This window comes from Ornithorhynchus anatinus, chromosome 2 (genome assembly GCF_004115215.2).
Source record: "Ornithorhynchus anatinus isolate Pmale09 chromosome 2, mOrnAna1.pri.v4, whole genome shotgun sequence".
Lineage (NCBI taxonomy): Eukaryota > Metazoa > Chordata > Mammalia > Monotremata > Ornithorhynchidae > Ornithorhynchus > Ornithorhynchus anatinus.
In genome coordinates this window covers 77,554,026-77,573,847 of record NC_041729.1, presented here as the reverse complement: position 1 = coordinate 77,573,847, position 19,822 = coordinate 77,554,026, and the positions used below count along the sequence as shown (strand labels likewise).

At 45.3% G+C, this 19,822-nt stretch overlaps 1 protein-coding gene across 1 annotated transcript in view; it reads left to right on the top strand.

Moving 5' to 3' along the window:
- Positions 1-19,822, top strand: part of PPP1R14C (protein phosphatase 1 regulatory inhibitor subunit 14C) — an 88,542-nt gene that overhangs the window by 51,705 nt on the left and 17,015 nt on the right. The window contains exon 2 of the mRNA XM_029048485.2: positions 16,705-16,788. Coding sequence (XP_028904318.1) covers positions 16,705-16,788 — 84 coding nt within the window. The remainder of the gene's footprint in view (positions 1-16,704; positions 16,789-19,822) is intronic.

The window sequence follows — 19,822 nt, the reverse complement described above, 5'->3', positions numbered from 1 at the left end:
TACTAAATGCTGAGGTAGGTACAAGCTAATCGGGTTGGACAGAGTCCATATCCTGCACGGGGCTCACAGTCTAAATTCCCATTTTTCAGATGAGGTAATAATAATAACTGTGGTATTTGCTAAGCGCTTACTATGTACCAGGCACTGAGGCCCACAGAAGTGAAGTGACTAGCCTTAAGTCACACAGCAAAGTGCAGAGCTGGGATTAGAACTCAGGTCCTTCTGACTCCCAGGCCTATAAGCCACTGCGCTACTTCTCGTGATTGAGAATCATCGAGATTCCTTGTCTTAGTCTGGGGTGCCACGGCACAATAGTTAGATGCAATAAGATTTTCTTCAAAGTGATGCTACTGTTTGCACACCTGGGCTAGCGTAGCTTCTCTTTAAGGCAGAGTCCCACTTGGCTTTAGATCCCTGAGTGCCATTTTCCCACCTCATTTTTTCTGCTCCTTTAGAGGATTGTTTCCAGTCATTACTCTTGCTGAGGAATACTTTGTTCTCGTCCCTTCTCTTGACTAGTGTTCTTGGTGGAAAGTCATTTCGGAAGGAAATTGACCCTCTCCCCGCCCCCCCGCAACTGACCCCTTCCTAGGGTTCCTGATAAAGGAGCTCAGACTTCCATGTCACATCATCTTTAGTGTGTCCCATTTCTTCAGAACGATTATCCTTTAGACCATGGTTTGAGGTGCAGGAACTTATAACTCTATTATATTTCTATTATATTTCTATTTAGTATTTATATATATGCTGAAGGTCACCTATTCTTCCCAATCAGCTTGGAAGGCCTTGTGTATGAAGAACTCAACTTTTCCATCCAAACTGCTACCTTGCTGGTACAAGCTCTCGTAATATCCCAACTGGATTATTGCGTCAGCCTCCTCTCTGATCTCCCTTCCTCCTGTCTCTCCCCGCTACAGTCTATTCTTCATTCCGCTGCCCGGATTACCTTTCTACAGAAACGCTCTGGGCATGTCACTCCCCTCCTCAAAAACCTCCAGTGGTTGGCTAAGATTGATAGACAAAAACTAAAAAGACAAACACTCCTCACCCTTAGCTTCCAGGCTCTCCATCACCTGGCCCCCTCCTACCTCACCTCCCTTCTCTCCTTCTACAGCCCACCCCATATACTCTGCTCCTCTGCTGCTAACCTCTTCACAGTCCCTCGCTCTCGCCTGTCCCGCCGTCGACTCCTGGCCCACGTCCTACCACTGACCTGGAATGCCCTCCCTCTTCACATCTGCCAAACTAATTCTCTTCCCCTCGTCAAAGCGCTACTGAGAGCTCACCTCCTCCAGGAGGCCTTCCCAGACTGAGCCCCCGCCTTTCCCTCTGCCCCTCCTCCCCTTCCCATTCCCCCTACTCCCTCCCTCTGCTCTTCCCCCTTCCCCTCCCCACAGCATTTGTGCACATTTGTATATATGATTTATTACTCTATTTTGTGAATGATGTATATATATTTATGGTTCTACTTATCTTGATGGTATTGACGCCTAACTACTTGTTTTGTTGTCCGTCTCCCCCAGTTGAACTGTGAGCCGGTTGTTGGGCAGGGACTGTCTCTATATGTTGCCAAATTGTACATTCCAACTGCTTAGTATAGCGCTCTGCACATAGTTAGCGCTCAATAAATGCGATTGAATGAATGAATGAAGACAGCGTACGGCACTAAGTATTCTCTGATGCAGAACTGCCAGGCAAACGATGAAATGTCCAGAGTAAAGGTGGCCATTTGTTCATTTGAACTAACACATTCATAAAAGGAGGTGAATGGTTTGAACACCTCAGCTCCAGACAGGCACAACGACAACAATAATAATAAAGAACCTGTTGAGCCAAATGGAGAATAGTAGTATTTTTTTTCCCTCTTGGGTGGCTTTTATCAATCAATCAATCAATGGTATTTGAGTATACTGTGTGCAAAACACTATACCAAATGCTTGGGAAGGCACAGTACAACAGAATTAGAGTGCCCACTGTGTACCAAGCACTTATACTAAATATTTGGAAGAGTACAGTATGAAAGGTGGTAGACATGTTCCCTGCCCACAAGGAGCTTACTGTCTCCTTCTCAGGAAGGTTTTTTCCCCAAAGACATCAGGAAACCATTTTAACTAAGCAGTAAATCTTTATTCTCACAGTAAACGGCATATTCTTCTCTAGTGGCCGGGCAAGTTCAGCCAGGATACTTTTTGTTTCTGTTTTTCCACCCTACTGCCCTCTCCCTGTTCTTGAGTCGGTAGAATGTCTTTCCTTGCTAGCTGAAAGAGAATGGATGGCTTTTTTTAGTCTCTCAGAAAATACATTTATCTGACTTCATTAGTAGAGGCTTTGTTTTAAGCATCCTTTATTGTTAAGGTCTCAAACAGGGAAGGGAGGTGATCTTGTTTTAAGAAATCATTATGAAAGCATGAGGTCCAGGAGACGGACTGCGTTGCACTGTTCCACGAAGACTATAGAAACAGCATGGTCTAGTGGATAGAACAAGGACCTGGGAGGGAGAAGGACCTGGGTTCTAATCATTCAGTAGTATTTATTGAGCACTTACTATGTGCAGAGCACTGTACTGAGCGCTTGAGATGAACAAGTCGGCAACAGATAGAGACAGTCCCTGCCGTTTGACGGGTTTACAGTCTAATCCTGACTCTGCTCCTTGCCTGTGAGACCTTGGCCAAGTCACTTCACTTATCTGTGCCTCAGTTGACTCATCTGTAAAATGGAGATTGACTGTCCAACCTGACAACCTTGTGTCTACCCCAGCACTTAGTACAGTGCTTGGTATGTTATAAGCACTAATCCGTGGTTGGGCAGGGATTGTCTCTATCTGTTGGCAAATTGTACATTCCAAGTGCTTAGTACAGTGCTCTGCAGACAGTAAGCGCTCAGTAAATATGATTGAATGAATGAATAAATATCATTAATTTAAAAAAGGCCATAAACACCAGAAGAATATTCATTCTCTAGGCCTCCCTGATAAAAATTCTTTTATTTGCCTGGTGTTTTACACCCCAATCATTGTATCTTTTGTTACAGGATCCAGCTTGCTTTGCCCAACTACCTCTCTAAGGTAAATTAGACCGAATGAACCCAGACTGCAGCCTCTGGTGACTGGGCTGCCTTATCATAAAAAAATTTGTAGCCCCCCCTCCCCCCCCCAGGGCTACAGGGCAGCAGGAACTTTGAGTCCTGGTTATGCAGATTAACAAGTGCCTTGGATTTTAGGCTGGGAGAAAGTTCACAAATAGGCTGCACCTTTTTACAGTATTTCCTGTAAAGGTTTTCTTGGAAATGTGTATTTGAGTAGAGAAGCAGAATGGACTAGTGGAAAGACCGTGGGTCTGGCAGTCAGATGACCTGGGTTCTAAATCTGGCTCTGCCACTCATCTGCTGGGCGCCCTTGGGCAAGTCACTGAACTTCTCTGTGCCCCAGATACCTCATTTGTAAAATGGGGATTAAGACTGTGAGCCCTATGTGCGACAGAGACTGTGTCCAACCCAAATATCTCATATCTACCCTAGCACTTAGTACAGTGTCTGGCACATAGTAAGTGCTTAACAAATACCTTTTTTTCAAAAAAAAGTCCTTGAGGACTGGAATTTCCTGCAGGCAGACACTTGTGTTGTCTGGTTTGACTGCCTCTCCCCTGCCCCTTCCTCACTTCCTATTTTGCGGGAAGATGTTGTCCTCATTAGGTGAGAGAGATTCCTTTTCCAAGGAAAGAAATGAAAGATAAAATGTAAAACGATCTCCTCCCCTCTCCCCCATTTCCATCTGCGACTGCATGTAATCTCACATCCATCTATCGTCTGGCAGCTAAAATAGCAGATGTAGCTGAAATAATTTGAGCTGTCAATGCAACTAGTTGTTGTTCCGTGACTGCATCATAATAACTAATCTACAAGAAAAGCTCCTGGAGAAAGTGCCAACTACTGGAAGAAAGAAGGGGAAGAGAAAATGCAGTATGTGACTGGAAAAATATCATTTCCCCCATCCCCCAATTTTTTTATTTGACAAAATCGAAGCATTTTGTAGAATTTATGAAGTCTATAACAAAGTATTTTCTAGGTGAGCTTTGGGATGTGGTTCATTCCTGGGAGGGAATGTCGGCAGTATTACATCTTCAGCAACAAGTGCTGTGTTTAAATTGTCTAGGAAGAGACTGTGAAGAGAACCATAAATACAGTGGGAGAGGGTTCACGTAGGAGGAATCACTTTGTGTAGTGTAGGTAGGTGGTGGCTTTGTGGAATTTAGCAGTGGGGCGCATTTGCAACTTCTCACATAAAGGGATCATGTGCTTTGGGTGATTCAGTGAGCAGCCCCTGTGTTTTGCAAAATCTCCTTCCAAAGATTTCTTCCTAAAATGGGATCCTTATTGATAAACTGAGGCATCCTGCTAATGCCCATTGCTTTGTAGGATGCTGTCCTCCTCCTCCTCCTCCCAGATCCAGTGGCATTCCAGGGAATTGGGCTGTGAGGTCCATCCCTTTAGGGTTGGTCTTCAAAGACACGGGGGCAGGGGGAGTTAGAGCACATCTACCATCCTACACATACACATTACTCATGAATGAGAAAGCTAGTGTGCTACGGGGCAGGTCCTGTGCTCTCTCTACCTCCCTGTCCCAGGGCTGTCTGGAGTAGAGGGTGGGGCAGAGGTCTTGACTCTATTTATTGCCATTGTTCTCATCTGTCCGTCTCCCCCGATTAGACCGTAAGCCCGTCAAACGGCAGGGACTGTCTCTATCTGTTGCCGACTTGTTCATCCCAAGCGCTTAGTACAGTGCTCTGCACATAGTAAGCGCTCAATAAATACTATTGAATGAATGAATGAATGAAAGGTCAGCTGCGACCCGATTGGCAAAAACCGTTTAGAAAGTCCCAGATATAGATATGGTGATGAACTCTCGTCCTATGGCTGGTTATTAAGACGTGCTTCCACTTCCCCCGGTGTGCCATATGTGACTATAACCTCTGCTTTCATGTATCTAGGTAGGACTGCTTTCCCCACTAATCTAGCGCTGTGTTATCCTTGTGCAGATATCTTTAGTGCTCACGGGCTTCTGGCAGGGTCTCCCTTTCCAGGCAGTTGCTTGGCTTGGAATTGTAAATTGGCTTAAATAGTCATAATGTTGTGAGAAACTGTAGAAGGAACAAGGTAGTAAAAGTCTACAAATTCTCTACTGCCTAAGCAGAGGGAAGGGAAGTATGGGAAGCAGCGTGGCTTAGTGGAAAGAGCACGGTCTTGGGAGTCAGAGGACACGGGTTCTAATCCCAGCTCTGCCACTTGTCTGCTGTGTGACCTTGGGCAAGCGTCTTAACTTCTCTGTGCCTCAGTTACCTCATCTGTAAAATGGGAATTAACACTGTGAGCCCCACGTGGGACAACCTGATTGTATCCATCTCAAGGCTTAAAACAGTACTCGGCACATAGTAAGCGCTTAACAAATACCATTATTATTACTATTATTATTAAGTAATTGTCTTTGTAACTTGAATGCTTTGTTTTCAAGATTAACTGTAGCGGGAAGCTATTATAAGCTGGGATGCTTGTGTGTTAACTGTAAAGAATTCCTTCAAACAAGCACTTGGTGTTTCCTCCCCTCCAAGAAGGATGTAGCTTACCGAACAGATGCAGTTTAACTTGATGTACCAGCCTTGGTTTGGGATGGGAAAATAAATATAACCACAAAAACTCCTAATGCCCTATTTTTTTTCCTTACCTTCTCTAGTTTGCTTATTGACTTGTTTAGAGGACTCACCTGCTGTTATAAATGCCTCCTCTTGTTCTTTCCTGTATTATCTGGTCATCCCAGCCTCAGATATTTGCCTCCCCATCCATCCACAAGCCCATTATCTGCATCGATTCGGTGGTCATCTTTAATAGGTATCTTTCCTCTCCCTGTCGTCTTAAAGATGCTTTATGATAACCTGCCAACAGTTGAAATCAATGACTCTCTAGATGTATCAGATTTGGTTTTGATATTTGGATAAGCCGTGGCCCCTATTAAAAGAGCTTGGTTGCCGGAATACACGGTTCACTTTGAAGAGAGTTCTTTGATAGCCTATAATTGAATTTGGTGACAGGAGAACGGTGGAGAACGGGAGGCAACAGAAGGAATGGCTTCTAGAGAGGCAGCTGCTGCAAGTCGTGTGTTCTGTCAGTTCAGACAGCCTTATTTGCCTATGGGCATGTGCTCAGAGAAGCACAAAAACAATCTTTGTGTTTTTAATGGATTTTAGAAGATAGAGTCCCTCTCCTCTTCTGTTTCCATTAAGCCCAACCACAGAGAGAGCTTTATTCGAGTTGTCTGAAGGGCATAATATTCCCAATCCTCCCCTACGCCTAAAACATTTTGAAAAGAGAAAGGGAGGCCCAGGATGAGGAGGACGAGCTAGGGGATCGAGGACCCTAGCCACTCCTCCATTAGGCCACTAGAAGCAAATTGCTTAACGTGACATCCCATCATTTTCCCCATCTGCAAAGGACGGCGGCCTTGGGAGAACTGATCTCATATACAGTGAGTTTTGGGTTGCCCACAGTTAGCCTTAAGAAAGTAGCACTGAGTGGAAATGGGAGAGAAGCCTATTCTAGGAAAGGACCATCACTTCCGGCCATGGATTGGTGTGAGGGGTGGATGAGAGGAAGGATGGTGTAGACTTATTTCACATCTCCATCGGTAGCGCTGTGACTGTCTTGGTGTCTGCATCATTGGCGTGCTCCCTGTAGGATAAAGCAGCCATCTGGGCTGCCTTTTTGTCTGATCCAGTTTCAAAGCCTGGGCCCAGCGATCCAATCACAGGATGTGGTTCCATTGTCAGGAAATGAATGGCCAAATCTTTATAAACAGATTCGTCAGTCACTGAGTAAAAGGTGCTGTTTCAAATTCCTCATACAGAGTACCAGATGTTCTCATTCTGCTGCCTTCGGTTTAATGGTACATCACAAAATATTACTTACGGTTATAGTAGCGCTGCACCAGATTGGAAGAAATGGCCATCACAGATGTTGCAGATGACTCCTGAAATTCCTCTAAAAGGAGCTCAGATAAGCAACTCTCAGTTAGAGGAACTAGTTCCTGAACTGACTACCAGGGAAAATATCGTGGAAAGTGAAGGGGTTAACCAGAAAGTTGAATTTGAGAGCCAGGAGGGACCTCGCAAATCATTTGGCACAGATGGGTGCCGGGTCTCTCTTGGGCAGGCTCCAGGAATAGAGACTCTTCAACCTCTCTTCATAGTCTGTTTCAGGATTTTTTCCACGCAGAGTCAAATTGTTTCCATAATAATAGTAGTAATAATTGTGGTAATAGTGGTAATAATTGTGGTATTTGTTCAGCACTTACTATGTGCACTGTATTCTTCGCCTCCAGTTGAATGAAACATCTGATAATTTTATGGTTACGTGGTGGTAACGCCTTCCTAAATGCCCTCATCCATGTAACCCCCTCAACTGCTTCTTAGGAACTCTCTGCTTGCACCCGGCATGTTCTCTGTGTGCCAAGTCATGTAGAAGAAATACCTGTTTGGAGTCTCTTTGCCTCCAGCTGAGTTAAACATCTGGTAGTTGCACACCCTCGATCCCCTCTCCATCATGGCCGAGAAACTTTTCTGTCCCTGGCATGCTATCCAGCCAAACTGCTTCCCTGGAAACCGGCCCCGGCTCCCCTCCACACCATTGAGGAGACCCCTTCCCATCCAGCGGGAAAGAGAACACCTGTGGCTTGAGGCCACCTTAAAGCCTTGGGAAGGTTAGTGACCGCGGCAGCCATTGCTGTGGTTTAAGGTATGCCATGGACTCTGAACCGTGAGGAGCCTGAGATTCTGCTCCTCCAGACACAGCTCCCTGTTGCATTTGTGTATTGTGTATTTGACGTTGTCTCTCGCTGTTCTAATGTTTTACTGGTCGCAACATGTCTGTCTCGAGTCCTTACTTATTCATATTTTGGAAGTCCCTCGAAGGGCAGGGTCCGTGGCTTATTCCCACTTGTATACTTTCCCAGATCTTAGTATAGTGCGCTGCGTAAAGTAAGCAATTAGTAAATGCTGTTATTACTACTAAGTGCTGGGACAGATACAAACAGTCGGATCAGACACTGTCCCTGACCCACTTGGGTCTTGCAGTCTCTAAGCAGTTAATCAGTGGTATGTATTGAAAGCTTACTGTGAGTAGAACACTGTACTAAGCAATTGGGAAAGCACAATAAAACAGAGTTGGTAGACACATTCCCTGACCAAATTGAGCAGTCTGAGGGGGAATAAATATTTAATCTCCAATTTGCAGATGAGGAAACTGAGTCACGGAGAAGTTAAGTGACTTGCCCGAGATCACGCAACAGACTAATGGTAGAGCCGGGATTAGAATTCAAATCCTTGGACTCCCAGGTTCATGCGCACTCCACTAGGCTGTGCTGCTTCTCTGTACAACCGAAACCTTTCCAGCTTTAATTTACATTTATTTCCTTGTATATGCCCATCAGTGGGCTTGGAGAACAACCAGTCAGCCTCCTCCTTATAGAAGATTTTGCTATTTTTGAAGAGCATCAAGCTGAACAGCCCCAATTCCATGAAGTCATCATCAGTTTTGCACACAGTAAGCACTCAAATATGATTCAATGAATCAGTACTGTCTGTATTGAACCCTGAACATCCGCTGTGTACAGGACATTCACTAGGTGCTTGGCGGATGGTCATTCAGAAGAAATATAATGTCGTCTCTGCCCCTGAGGATCTCACAGTCTCCTGGGAAAGACCAGAGACCAAAGTTGATCATGATACAATAGTTGAAGGAGCAGAAATGTTGAAATAAACTCAGCAACTGAAAGTGAATATATGGATAATAGTAATAGTAATCTTTGTTAAGCACCTACTATGTGCCAAGCATTATACTAAGTGCTGGGGTGGATACAAGATAATTAAATAAGATATAGTCCCTGTCCCACCTGAGGCTCACAGTCTAATTAGGAGGGAGAACAGGTACTGAATCCCCATTTTGCAGATGTTGGAACTGAGACACAGGGAAGTGAAGTGACTTGCCTGAGGTCACACAACAAGTAAATAGTGGAGCCAGGATTAGAACCCAGGTCCTATGACTCCCCTACCTGTGCTCTCTCCACTATGCCACAAAGGCAACTCATGAATATCCTCTAAACCAATGGCCAGGAATATGTTGGGGAATCTGCTGGAAATTTTTGAGGAAAGATGGAATTTGTTCCAATCCAAGAAAAACGGTGCCCATAGCTGGAAGTAGGAAAGTATGGGATAGCAGAAAGTTCAATAAAGAAACTGTTAGAGAAATCCAGTTGGACAGTGAGAAGGGCTTGTACCACTGACGTAGTTGTAATAGGGAGAACAAGGAGAATTCAGCTGCAGGCAATACTTTAGAGTGGGCAGGACTGTGATTGGAAAGTTTGGATTGATTTGATTATCCTGAATATCTTTTGCATCTTTATCTCGTGATCACAATTTTGTCTACTTATCTCCTTCCATTGTGAGAATCTTGAGGGCACTCATCATCCATTTCATTTCTGTGTTCTTGGCTGCCTTAGTGGAGGTCAAACAGTGAGTGATACTGCAACTCCCCTCTTCCCCCCGACCCTCCCACTCCAAACCCCCCATGTATTGAGAAGGCACTGCAGACTGCAGCAGGTTAAGTGCCCCGGGCTAATGCCAGCCCCCTTCCCCACCTCCCCACTAACATTGGTCATAGCTATTTTCTTCACTCGCCTTACGTCTTAGCGATGTGGTGGCAATATATTCTCCCGCTCTTCAAAGGCTTATTGAAGGTACATCTCCTCCAACAGGCATTCCCAGACTAAGCCCCACTTTTCCTCAGCTCCCACTTCCTTCTGCATTACCCTGACTTGCTTCTTTTGCTCTATTGCCCCCTCCCTTCAATCCCAGCCCCACAGCACTTATGTACATATCTGTAATTCTATTTATTTGCATTGATGTCTGTCTCTTCTCCCCCGCTTCCCCCACCCTGCCCACCGCTCTAAACTATAAGCTCATTATGGGCAGGGAATGTGACCGTTTGTTATTGTATTGTCCCAAGAGTTTAGTACAGCCCTCTGCACACAGTAAGCACTCAATAAATGTGATTGAATGAATGAATTTGAATGGACTGCATTATGCTGCTTAAGGCTGTTGAATAAATCGAGAATCTGAACGTCTTCCCTTCCTTCCCTTCTCAGCCTTCCTTTTCCAGTCTTTCTTAGGTTTGCTCCCTCCCTTGTTTCTCGTATTATGGAAAAGCGTGGGAGAATATTTCAGGGATTTGGTATGGGTAGGTATTTGCCTTGGGTCTTTGACTCCTGGGTCTGAAAAGCAGCATCAAGTGGATAGAGCATGAGCCTGGGAGTCAGAAAGACCCGGGTTCTATTCCCAACTCCACCACTTGTCCGCTGGGTGACCTTGAGCAAGTCCATTAACTTCTCTGTGCCTCAGTTCCCTTATTTGTAAAATGTATATTGAGACTAAACACCAAGTGGTACAGGGACTGTGTCCAACCAGATTGTCTTGTCTCTACCCCAGTACAGTGCCTGGCACATAGTGAGCACTTAACAAATGCCACTACACATGTGGTGAGCCCACAACAAGCGGCCTTATCAGTGACTGTTTGTGATCCCGTGAACAACAACAGGGGAGACACTCACAAAGGCACTGATGCTTTCTATTTGAGGGGGATGATTGCTGGCCTGTGGGGGTGGAGCGTGGAGGGAGGTGGGGCCTTGTCTCCCTGTTCTACCCAGTAACGGGCCTGAACCGATCAATGACTGCCACAGCTGCAACACCTAAGGCAGAGAAAAGGTGGTAACTTTGAAACACGAGGAAGCACGCAGAGGAGAAGCAAGCATTCAAGAAAGAGGCATGCAGAGAGAAGGAAGCAGGAGAGTAGCATTTGAAAGCAACAGAAGACAGAGGCACTTGGAAGCAGAAAGAGGAAGCATTGGCAAAAAGGCTTCCTTTGACCAGCAGACTGGTACTGGACCCTTAGTAGAGTGAATGAGTGAGAGTGTGAATGTGTCACTCCCTTGCACATTGGTAAAACTAAGTAAAAAAATTTCCACAGTAACCTAGGCGGTTGGTGGTGTGGTTTGACTGTACTGTGGTCCAGAAAAGTCCCGGTTGGTATGAGCCCGGGGGGGGTTGTGACAATATGTATTGTATAAATATTATTACGATTATTGTTATCTGGAGATCTTTCCTCTCCCTGGCCTAATCTGCCCAAACCCATGCAAAGGGAATTGACTGCTCTGGCTTCAATCAGGGACTTTTCCTTTGGCTTATTTCTGAGTTTCCTGATGAACTCCAAATTTACTGTTTGGCTGCATCAAGTAACTACTGCTCTCCTGAACAGCAACTACCCCCTCTCTTTAGGTCAGGATTACCAGGGGCCCCAAGTCGTTCCTTTAGGATGCAAGGCCTCAGAGAGCAGGGATGGATAGATTGCTAATTTTGGGTCCACGGGGGACATTGTGCCTCGCTAGTTTCAGGTGGGTAGGTGTGGCAGGAGCCGCTATTCATTATCAGTCATATTTATTGAGCACTTACTGTGTGCCGAGCACTGTACTAAGTTCTGGGGAGTGTACAATACAACAATAAGCACATTCCCTGCCCACAATCTGTTTTACAGGTGGCACTTTGCTGTTTTCTCTTCCCATGTATTCTAAATCAGTGTTTCTCAATGCCTGCTGTGTGGATTGCTGGTGGAACACAGATGCTCAGATCCTGGGGATTTTTACCTCCACCAAGGGGTATGTCTTCATTCTCAATCTCATCTGTGAATGCTCTGCAGAGGGCTGGTGTAGTAAACCTCCTGCAGCCTGTTTGCAGTCAAGAGTGGAGGAAAAACTTCTTTTCTGCAGTGGAAGCAGCAACCTCTGTTGCTCCTGTGACCGCCCCTAGTGCTTTAAGGGAACTGGTCCAGCCTCAGGCCAGTCCTAGGTGTTTCTAGCATGGCCATAAAATGTTCATCAGTTAATGAGTGATATCTTTATCCTTAGAACTTGGTTCTTCTGATTCCCAGCCCTATGCTCTTTCCACTAGGCTCTGCAGTTTCTTGTGGAGAACTGAGGGTTGATCATGCAAGGTAATAGTATTACCATCAGTTAAATGGTATTTGAGTGCTTACTGCGTGCAGAGCACTGAACTAAGCACTTGGGAAAGTGTGCTATAATAGTTGGTAAGTGGTGATCCCTGTCCACAAGGAGCTTACAGTCTCCAGGGGGAAACAGACATTAAAGTAAACTACAGATAGGGGAAAAAGTAGAGTGTAAAGGTATTATACACAAGTGCCATGGGGCTGGGATCAATATCAAAGCGCTTAAGGGGTAAACAGCCAAGTGTATAGTTGTCGGTGAGGGGACTGATCTCGTTGGCAATGATTCGCATTCAACCTGACAGAATTAAGGTAGGGAGGTAAGGAAAGGACCACCACGGTGGAAGACACGAGCAAAGGTTAGCGAGGCTCTGAAAAATTTATGGCCAGAAAATGGTCCCTCGAATTGAATGAAGAGAAATCTATCAAAATCACATGTTTGGTTTCAGCTGTGCCCTCAGGTCTTTACTGAAGGTCAAAGGGCAGGGGTGACATGTAGGTTATGATGATGTGAACTGAAGTGAGAAACAGTAGTTTACAGCAAATGAACACTTTTCACAGCTTCAACATTCTGTTCACAAAGGGAATGTTTGTCAGGGGTCTGGGGCAGGCTGAACATGACTAATGCCTCTGAAATAGCACTTTAGCATGACAGCACAGGCACGTATGTGAAGATAGGGGCAAATTCCTTTCTTAGTAAAGGAGTCACCACTTACCAAGTCTATTACAGCACACTTTCCCATGTGCTTACCTGCATCAGTCAGTCAGTGGCGTTCATTGAGCGTTTCCTGTGTGTAGAGCACTGCACTAAATGCTTGAGAGAGTACAGTACAATAGAGTTGTTAGGCACAATCCCTGCCCATAAGGAACTCACAGTAGGTGGATCACCACCGTTCCTAGAACCACTCCCCAGTGGCCCTGGATGATGGGCCTGCTGAAGCTACTGTGATGATGGCAGCTGTTCTGGAGGGGAGGGAGAGAGTTTCGGCAGCCTCTCTCCCACCCCCTCTCCACAGTGATGCTGCCAAAATGGCCCTTGAGCATCGCTTCAGGCCTCTGGGGTTGAGGGATGGAATCTAGAAAAAGTGACCCTCCCACCTATTTGAGAGTGCTTTGAACCGAGAAGCCGCATGGCATAGTGGAGAGAGCACGGGCCTGGGCGCCAGAGGGCCATGGGTTCTAATCCCGGCTCCGCCACTTGTCTGCTATGTGATCTTGGAAGTCACCTCACTTCTCTGTGCCTTAGTTACCTCATCTGTAAAATGGGGATTGAGACTGTGAGCCCCACGAGGGACAGGAACTGTGTCCAACCCAATTTGCTTGTATCTACTCCAGTGCTTAGAATAGTGCCAGGCATCTTCTAGACTGTGAGCCCGTTGTTGGGTAGGGATTGTCTCTATCTGTTGCCGAATTGTACTTTTCAAGTGCTTAGTACAGTGCTCTGCACATAGTAAGCACTCAATAAATGCGATTGAATGAATGGAGTGCATAAGAAATACCGTAATTAACTGAGGAGCTACCACAGTTCTTATCCGCTCCCAGAGTGGAAGCGTACTATGAAGATTTTTTGCCCACTAAAGTGGTCCTTGGAATGGAAATTTGGAAGTTATTTCCTTACATTTAATAAGAAGTGGAATGATGTTCTCAGTGAGAGTCTTTCGTTCCAAGTTTTCTTCCTTTTGCTCGGGGACTGTTGAGTAGGGGGGGGTCTTGGTTCAGCAGCATGCTTGGGGCAAACGATCTAAAACCATGCCAGCCTTTGCCATGTGCCTTGTTTTGGGAGGGTAGAGGAAGAAACAGGTTGTGCAGTGAGCTGCTGATGAAATGAAAGGATGTACATATAATTAAATTACACGTTTTCAATTATATTGTCTGTCTCCCCCTCTAGATTGTAAACTCATGATGGGCAGGGAACTTGTCTACTAATTCTGTTGTATTGTACTCTCCCAAGCGCTCAGTACTGTGCTCTGCACATAGTAAGCACTTAAATACCATTGACTGATGGCTGCCCATCCACCTCTGCATCAAACAGAAACTCCTTATCATCAGCTTTAAAGCACTCCATCAGCTCACCCTGTCCATACCTTACCTCCTACTACAGCCCAGCCTACACACTCTGCTCCTTTACTTCAGTTTACTCACTGTGCCCCAATCTCGTCTATCTCGTCGCCCAAGCCTTCCCCCTACCCTGGAACTCCCTCCCCTTCCATATATGCCAGACCACTGCTCTCTTCGCTTTCAAAGCATTACTAAGGTCACATCTCCAAGAGGCCTTCCCCAATTAAGCCCTCCTTTCCCCAGCTTACTTTCCCTTCTGTATTGTTTGTACACTTGAATCTGTGGCCTTTGGACATTTGATTCATTCATTTCATTCAATAGTATTTATTGAGCGCTTACTATGTGCAGAGCACTGTACTAAGCGATTGGAATGTACAAATCGGTAACAGAGACAGTCCCTGCCCTTGGATGGGTTTACAGTCTAATCGGGGGAGACGGACAGACAAGAACAATAGCAATTTGATATTCTCCCCACCCCAACCCCACAGCACTTTAGCCTAGATCTTGAAATGATATATCATAAATTGCTCTAATTTCTTTCTCCCCTCTAGACTGTAAGCTCATTATGGGCAGGGAACATGTCTGCTAATTCTGTCGTATCCTATTTGCCTATTTGCTTAGTTCAGTACTAGGCTCGTAGTAAGTGCTCAGTAAATACCACTGATTGATTGATTGAGGAGGCTGACCAAAAATAGGGGTAGGCTTACTACTTACCTGGCCAAAAGGCATTTTTGTTTTTCTAACTTGTTCTTTCACATGCCACATCCTCTCTATAATGAGCATTAACGTGGATATGACTAAGATACATCACTGTCAATTATTATTTTGGGGAAATCCTATGTATTTTGCCCTTAATTTAGAGTATTGCTCAAAACTTCTCCATGATCACTGTATTTCCTGACCAGGCCAGTAGTTTTGTTGCCTTCAGCAGTTTTCTGTTTCCTGTGGTGTTCCTGAAAACTTCTAGATGATGTGCTCTGGGTTTGGCTTTTGGCTTTCATTACTCCTTTTCAAGTTATTAATGCAGTCAAGGAACAATGGAAAAAATAAGCTATGCCTTGCCCAGTTTGGGGTATGTGGGTGGGTTTTTTTTCCACTCTTGATTTGAAAATTACATGATGATGTGTGAGTAATAGGGAGAATTTAGATTTCAGTTAAGTTTAAAACTCCCTAATGGAGTATCATCAGCATGGGCCAAAATTTGGGAGCCAGAGTTGAGCTGAGAAAGTGCATGTGGGGCCTGTACCTTTAGGACAAGGATTTAAAAAAAAATAATGTAATCTTCTTCGAGCTGTACTAGATATAATTTGTCTTTGGGAAAACAGCATGGCATAGTGGATAGAGCACGGGCCTGGGAGTCGGAAGGTCGTGGGTTCTAATGCTGGCTCCGCTACTTGTCTCCTGTGACCTGGGGCAAGTAACTTCACTTCTCTGGGCCTCAGTTACCTCATCTGTGAAACGAGGATTAAGACTGTGAGTCCAGTCCGGGTCAGGGACTGTGTCCAACACGATTTGCTTATATCCACCCCAGCGCTTAGTCCAGTGCCTGGCACATAGTAAGAGCTTAACAAATACCATTATTATTATTATTTGTAGGGCTGGGGAGGAGGAAGTTCCCAGGGCTTGGGACCCCAAACGTGCTTGGTGGTTAATCTCTCACTTGTTCAGGAACCCGAACCCACCTAGGCACCACTGGTCACTGAAGTCTGTCTATAGGACCCTGTTTAGGGCATGGGTGAGGAAACTTTGCTCTTTGTGTTTGTGTGTGTATGTGGGAGGGGACAGATTTTCCATGACATGAATATCTTGGGGTTGCCCCAAGAGAGATCCAGGTGAAACCCTCCACTGTCTCTGACCAGCCCAGGCTGCATAGTCCGCTGACACATTCTACTCTGAAGGGCACCAATTTTGAAAGTAAAGAGATCTTCTGAATCTTGAGAAGCTCAGTGCACCTCAGCGTAACTCTATCCCCAACCCCAAGATTGGAGCCCCTTCTTCCTGCACCTTCAGTCTCGGAGGCAGTTGTAAAGTGGGCTCACAGGGTTCACCTTACCTGATCACCCCAGAAGTGGCAGTCACGTTGCAAGAGATTTTTCTCAGTCAAACAATCAGTGGTATTTACTGGGCGCTTACTCAAGTTAAGCATTTTATGTGAGCAGCAGTCCCAGCACTGCCACTTTGGAGAAGGGACCCTCAGATCCTAAGCTGTAGACCTTTAGCCAGTTCTCCCTAAAATGTGCACTTTATTCAGTGAGATGCAGTTCATGAAATCAGGGCAGCTGTCTATTGCCATTCTTATATGCTTCTAGTTAGTATTCACTTGACCTTTTTTTAACATCTGTTTGAACTGCTCCAACTTCATCCCCTCTGTAGTTTCCTCCCACTCCCCTGCTGTGCATGAGTCTATTATTTTCTTCAGGAGTAAAAGTCTAGGCTGCCATATTAAAATATATTTGCATTATGCTGCCATTCAGTGTCCTGGAATCCCTGTGATGAACTATAGTCTCTGATCAGCCCTTTTGCATCAAACTACTTAAATCCCTTTCTTTTTAGGAAGAAGAGATGCCAGATGTAGAAATTGACATAGATGATCTTCTCGATGAAGACAGTGAAGAGGAGAGAGCCCTCAAATTACAGGTGAACAGTTTTTAAGTTTTAAATCAATTCTGTGTTATGACTGAACACAGTTTTGACAATCTGTTCCCTGAGGTCAGCACCCCGAAGACGGAGGAAGAGGTCTTATGTGAATTTCCTTTAAGTAGTCACTTAACTCATAAAATGCACTTGGAATGATTGAAGAATGTGAAAAGAATAAGTTGATCTTTTACTCTTGAAGTTTGAGGCAATTACCCTAACGAGTTCCAGAGCTAAATTATACCAAAATTGAACTGAATATAGAAAACCCTCTCTGACTATCTCACTGTCCTTTAATCAGTCAGTAATATTTAGTAAGTGCTTGCAGGCTGAGACCACTGTTCTTTATAGACTACTTACCATATCGGCCTCCTCGCTGACTTCCCCATCTCCTGTCTCCCCTTTCCAGTACATCCCGCTCTTTATTGTGCAGATCATTTTTCCGAGAAAGCATTCAGTCGGGATCTCTCCACTCCTCAAAAAACTCCAAATTTGTTCATCCACCTCTGCTTTTAACAGAAGCTCCTTACCGTTGGCTTTAAGGCACTCAACCTGCTCTCTCCCTCCTACCTTACCTTGCTTATTTCCTACTACAACCCAACCTGTACACTTCACTCCTGTAATGCCAACCTACTATGCGTCCCTTGATCTTGTCTTTCTTGCCATTGACCCCTTGCCCACAACCTCCCTCAGGCCTGAAACTTCTTACCCCCTTCATATCTGACAATCCACCACTCTCCCCAACTTCAAAACCCTCCCCCAAATTACATAATAATAATTATGATATTTAAGCACTTACTATGTGCCACACACTGCACTAAGTGCTGGGGTGGATACAACAAAATCGGGTTGGACGCAGTCCCTGTCCCATATGGGGCTCACAGTCTCAATCCCCATTTTACCGATGAGGGAACTGAGGCCCAGAGAAGTGAAGTGACTTGTCCAAGGTCACACAGCAGACAAGTGGCAGAGCCGGAATGAGAACCCATGACCTTCTGACTCCCAGGCCCGGGTTCAGTCCACTAAGCCTTGTGAGGTCCTCCTGACTAAACCCTCATTTCCTCTATACACTCATCCACTGTGTCAACTATGTGCTTGGCTTTGTACCCCTTAAGCACATTGATACTCATTCCAACCTCACAATGCTAATGTGCATAGCCTTATACTTTACTATTCCCATATCTATAATTCATTTTAATATCTGTCTCCCCCTGTAGACTGTGAGCTCCTTGTGGGTAGGGCTCAAACCATCTCTACCAATTCTAAGGTAACAGTGTGACCTAGTAGAAAGAGCATGGGGCTAGGAGTCAGAGAACCTGGATTCTAATCATGGCTCTGCCACTTGTCTGTTGTGTGACCTTGGGTAAGTCACGTAACTTCTCTATGCCACAGTTTCCTCATCTGTAAAATGGCGATTAAACCCTACCTCCTCCTACTTAGACTATGAACCCTTTGTGGGGTAGGGACTGTGTCCAACCTGATTATCTTATATCTACGCCAGTACTTAGTACAGTGCTTGGCACATAGTAGGTGCTTAACAGACACCACTGATTGACATAATTTCATTTCTCCTTGAAACTTTCTTGGGAGCTGCCAAGTGGTTCCACTCTACATTAAAAATATGAACCCTAGGCCCAAAGGGGAAGTGATTTGTCCAAAGGCCACAGCTGTTTTGATTCAGACTATACCTTTCTATTCCCCAGGTTCAAATCCTCAGGTAAGATCTCCTGCTTGGTCTTTGATCTCTCAGTTAAATGCTGCTAGGCTCCTTGATGACTGAGAGAACTCCGCCATTAACATATTGGCCATGGAAAATGGCAGAGTAGCCCCCAGAATTCTTGAGAAGCATTGTAGCTCTGATTCAAGGATCAGGAATTTATGTCTCACAAGTTACTTATGGCTCTTTGTGGAATCAAGTATTGGTCTTGAGCCTAGGCCCCCTTGGCCCTTGAATACAGTTCTGTGTGGGCAGTGTCATTAGCTTTGTCTTCACAGCAAAAACCTATACGGGAAGATGATCAGAAAGTACCTGGGCCACTCTACCCCTTTGAGTGAAAGAGGGCTGAGAAGGAAACCAAAATAGTGGCTACATGCTTCACTGGACAGTAGGTGAGCTCAATAGTAATTGTGGTATTTGTTAAGCGCTTACCATATGGCAAGCACTGTACCAAGTGCTGGGGTAGATATTGGGTAATCAGGTCCCAGAGGAGGTTCATAAAGTAAGTAGGAGGGAGAACGGGCATCGAATCCCCGTTTTGCAGGTGAGGGAACTGAGCTATAGAGAAGTTAAGTGACTTGCTCAAGATCTCACAGCAGGTAAGTGGTGGAGCCGGGATTAGAACCAGGGCCACAGACTCCCAGGCCCGTACTCTTTCCCCTTGGCCCCTCTGCTTACCATAGTGCTCTCGTCCCTTCCCACTTTCCTCTCTGCCACTGCCCAGCCACAGCAATCAGCAGCAAGATAGGCCAACCAAGGAAGGAGACGGTTCATCTCCAAAGTGGGCAAGGGCCAAGAGCAGTCCCTGTCATGCTGTGGGTGCCATGATCAGTTTGTTTAGTTTTCCTTCTCTAGAACTTCTTTTGAGTTTACAATTTGTACTTGGGTATTTTGGGACTCTGAAATCAATAAATCTGACATTCCACCTCTCCCAGGAGGCATTCCTTGATTACTTTCCCTATCCCTGGGTCGTAACCACCCCCAATTACCAGCTCATCGCTTAATGTACTCACAGCCACAGGGAGCACTTTTGTACATATTGATTTATATGTACTTCTATTTAAGGACTGAGTTATTTGTCCAACTATCTTTCCATTTCATGGAAATGTGACTCCAAATAAAGAGCAAGGAAAGAATAGGAAAAGTCAGTCAGATGCCCTGGAGTGGCTTGGCAGTCGGGGGGTGGGACGGTGTTTCCATTAATGAAGGGAAAGCAAGAAGATCTGGAAGGAACGGTGGGATGCTGAGGTCTCCTGCATGGGACTGGGCTTTTGTGTGGTTTACCATCTGCCGCCTGGTTAAATTCAGATTAGATGGTGT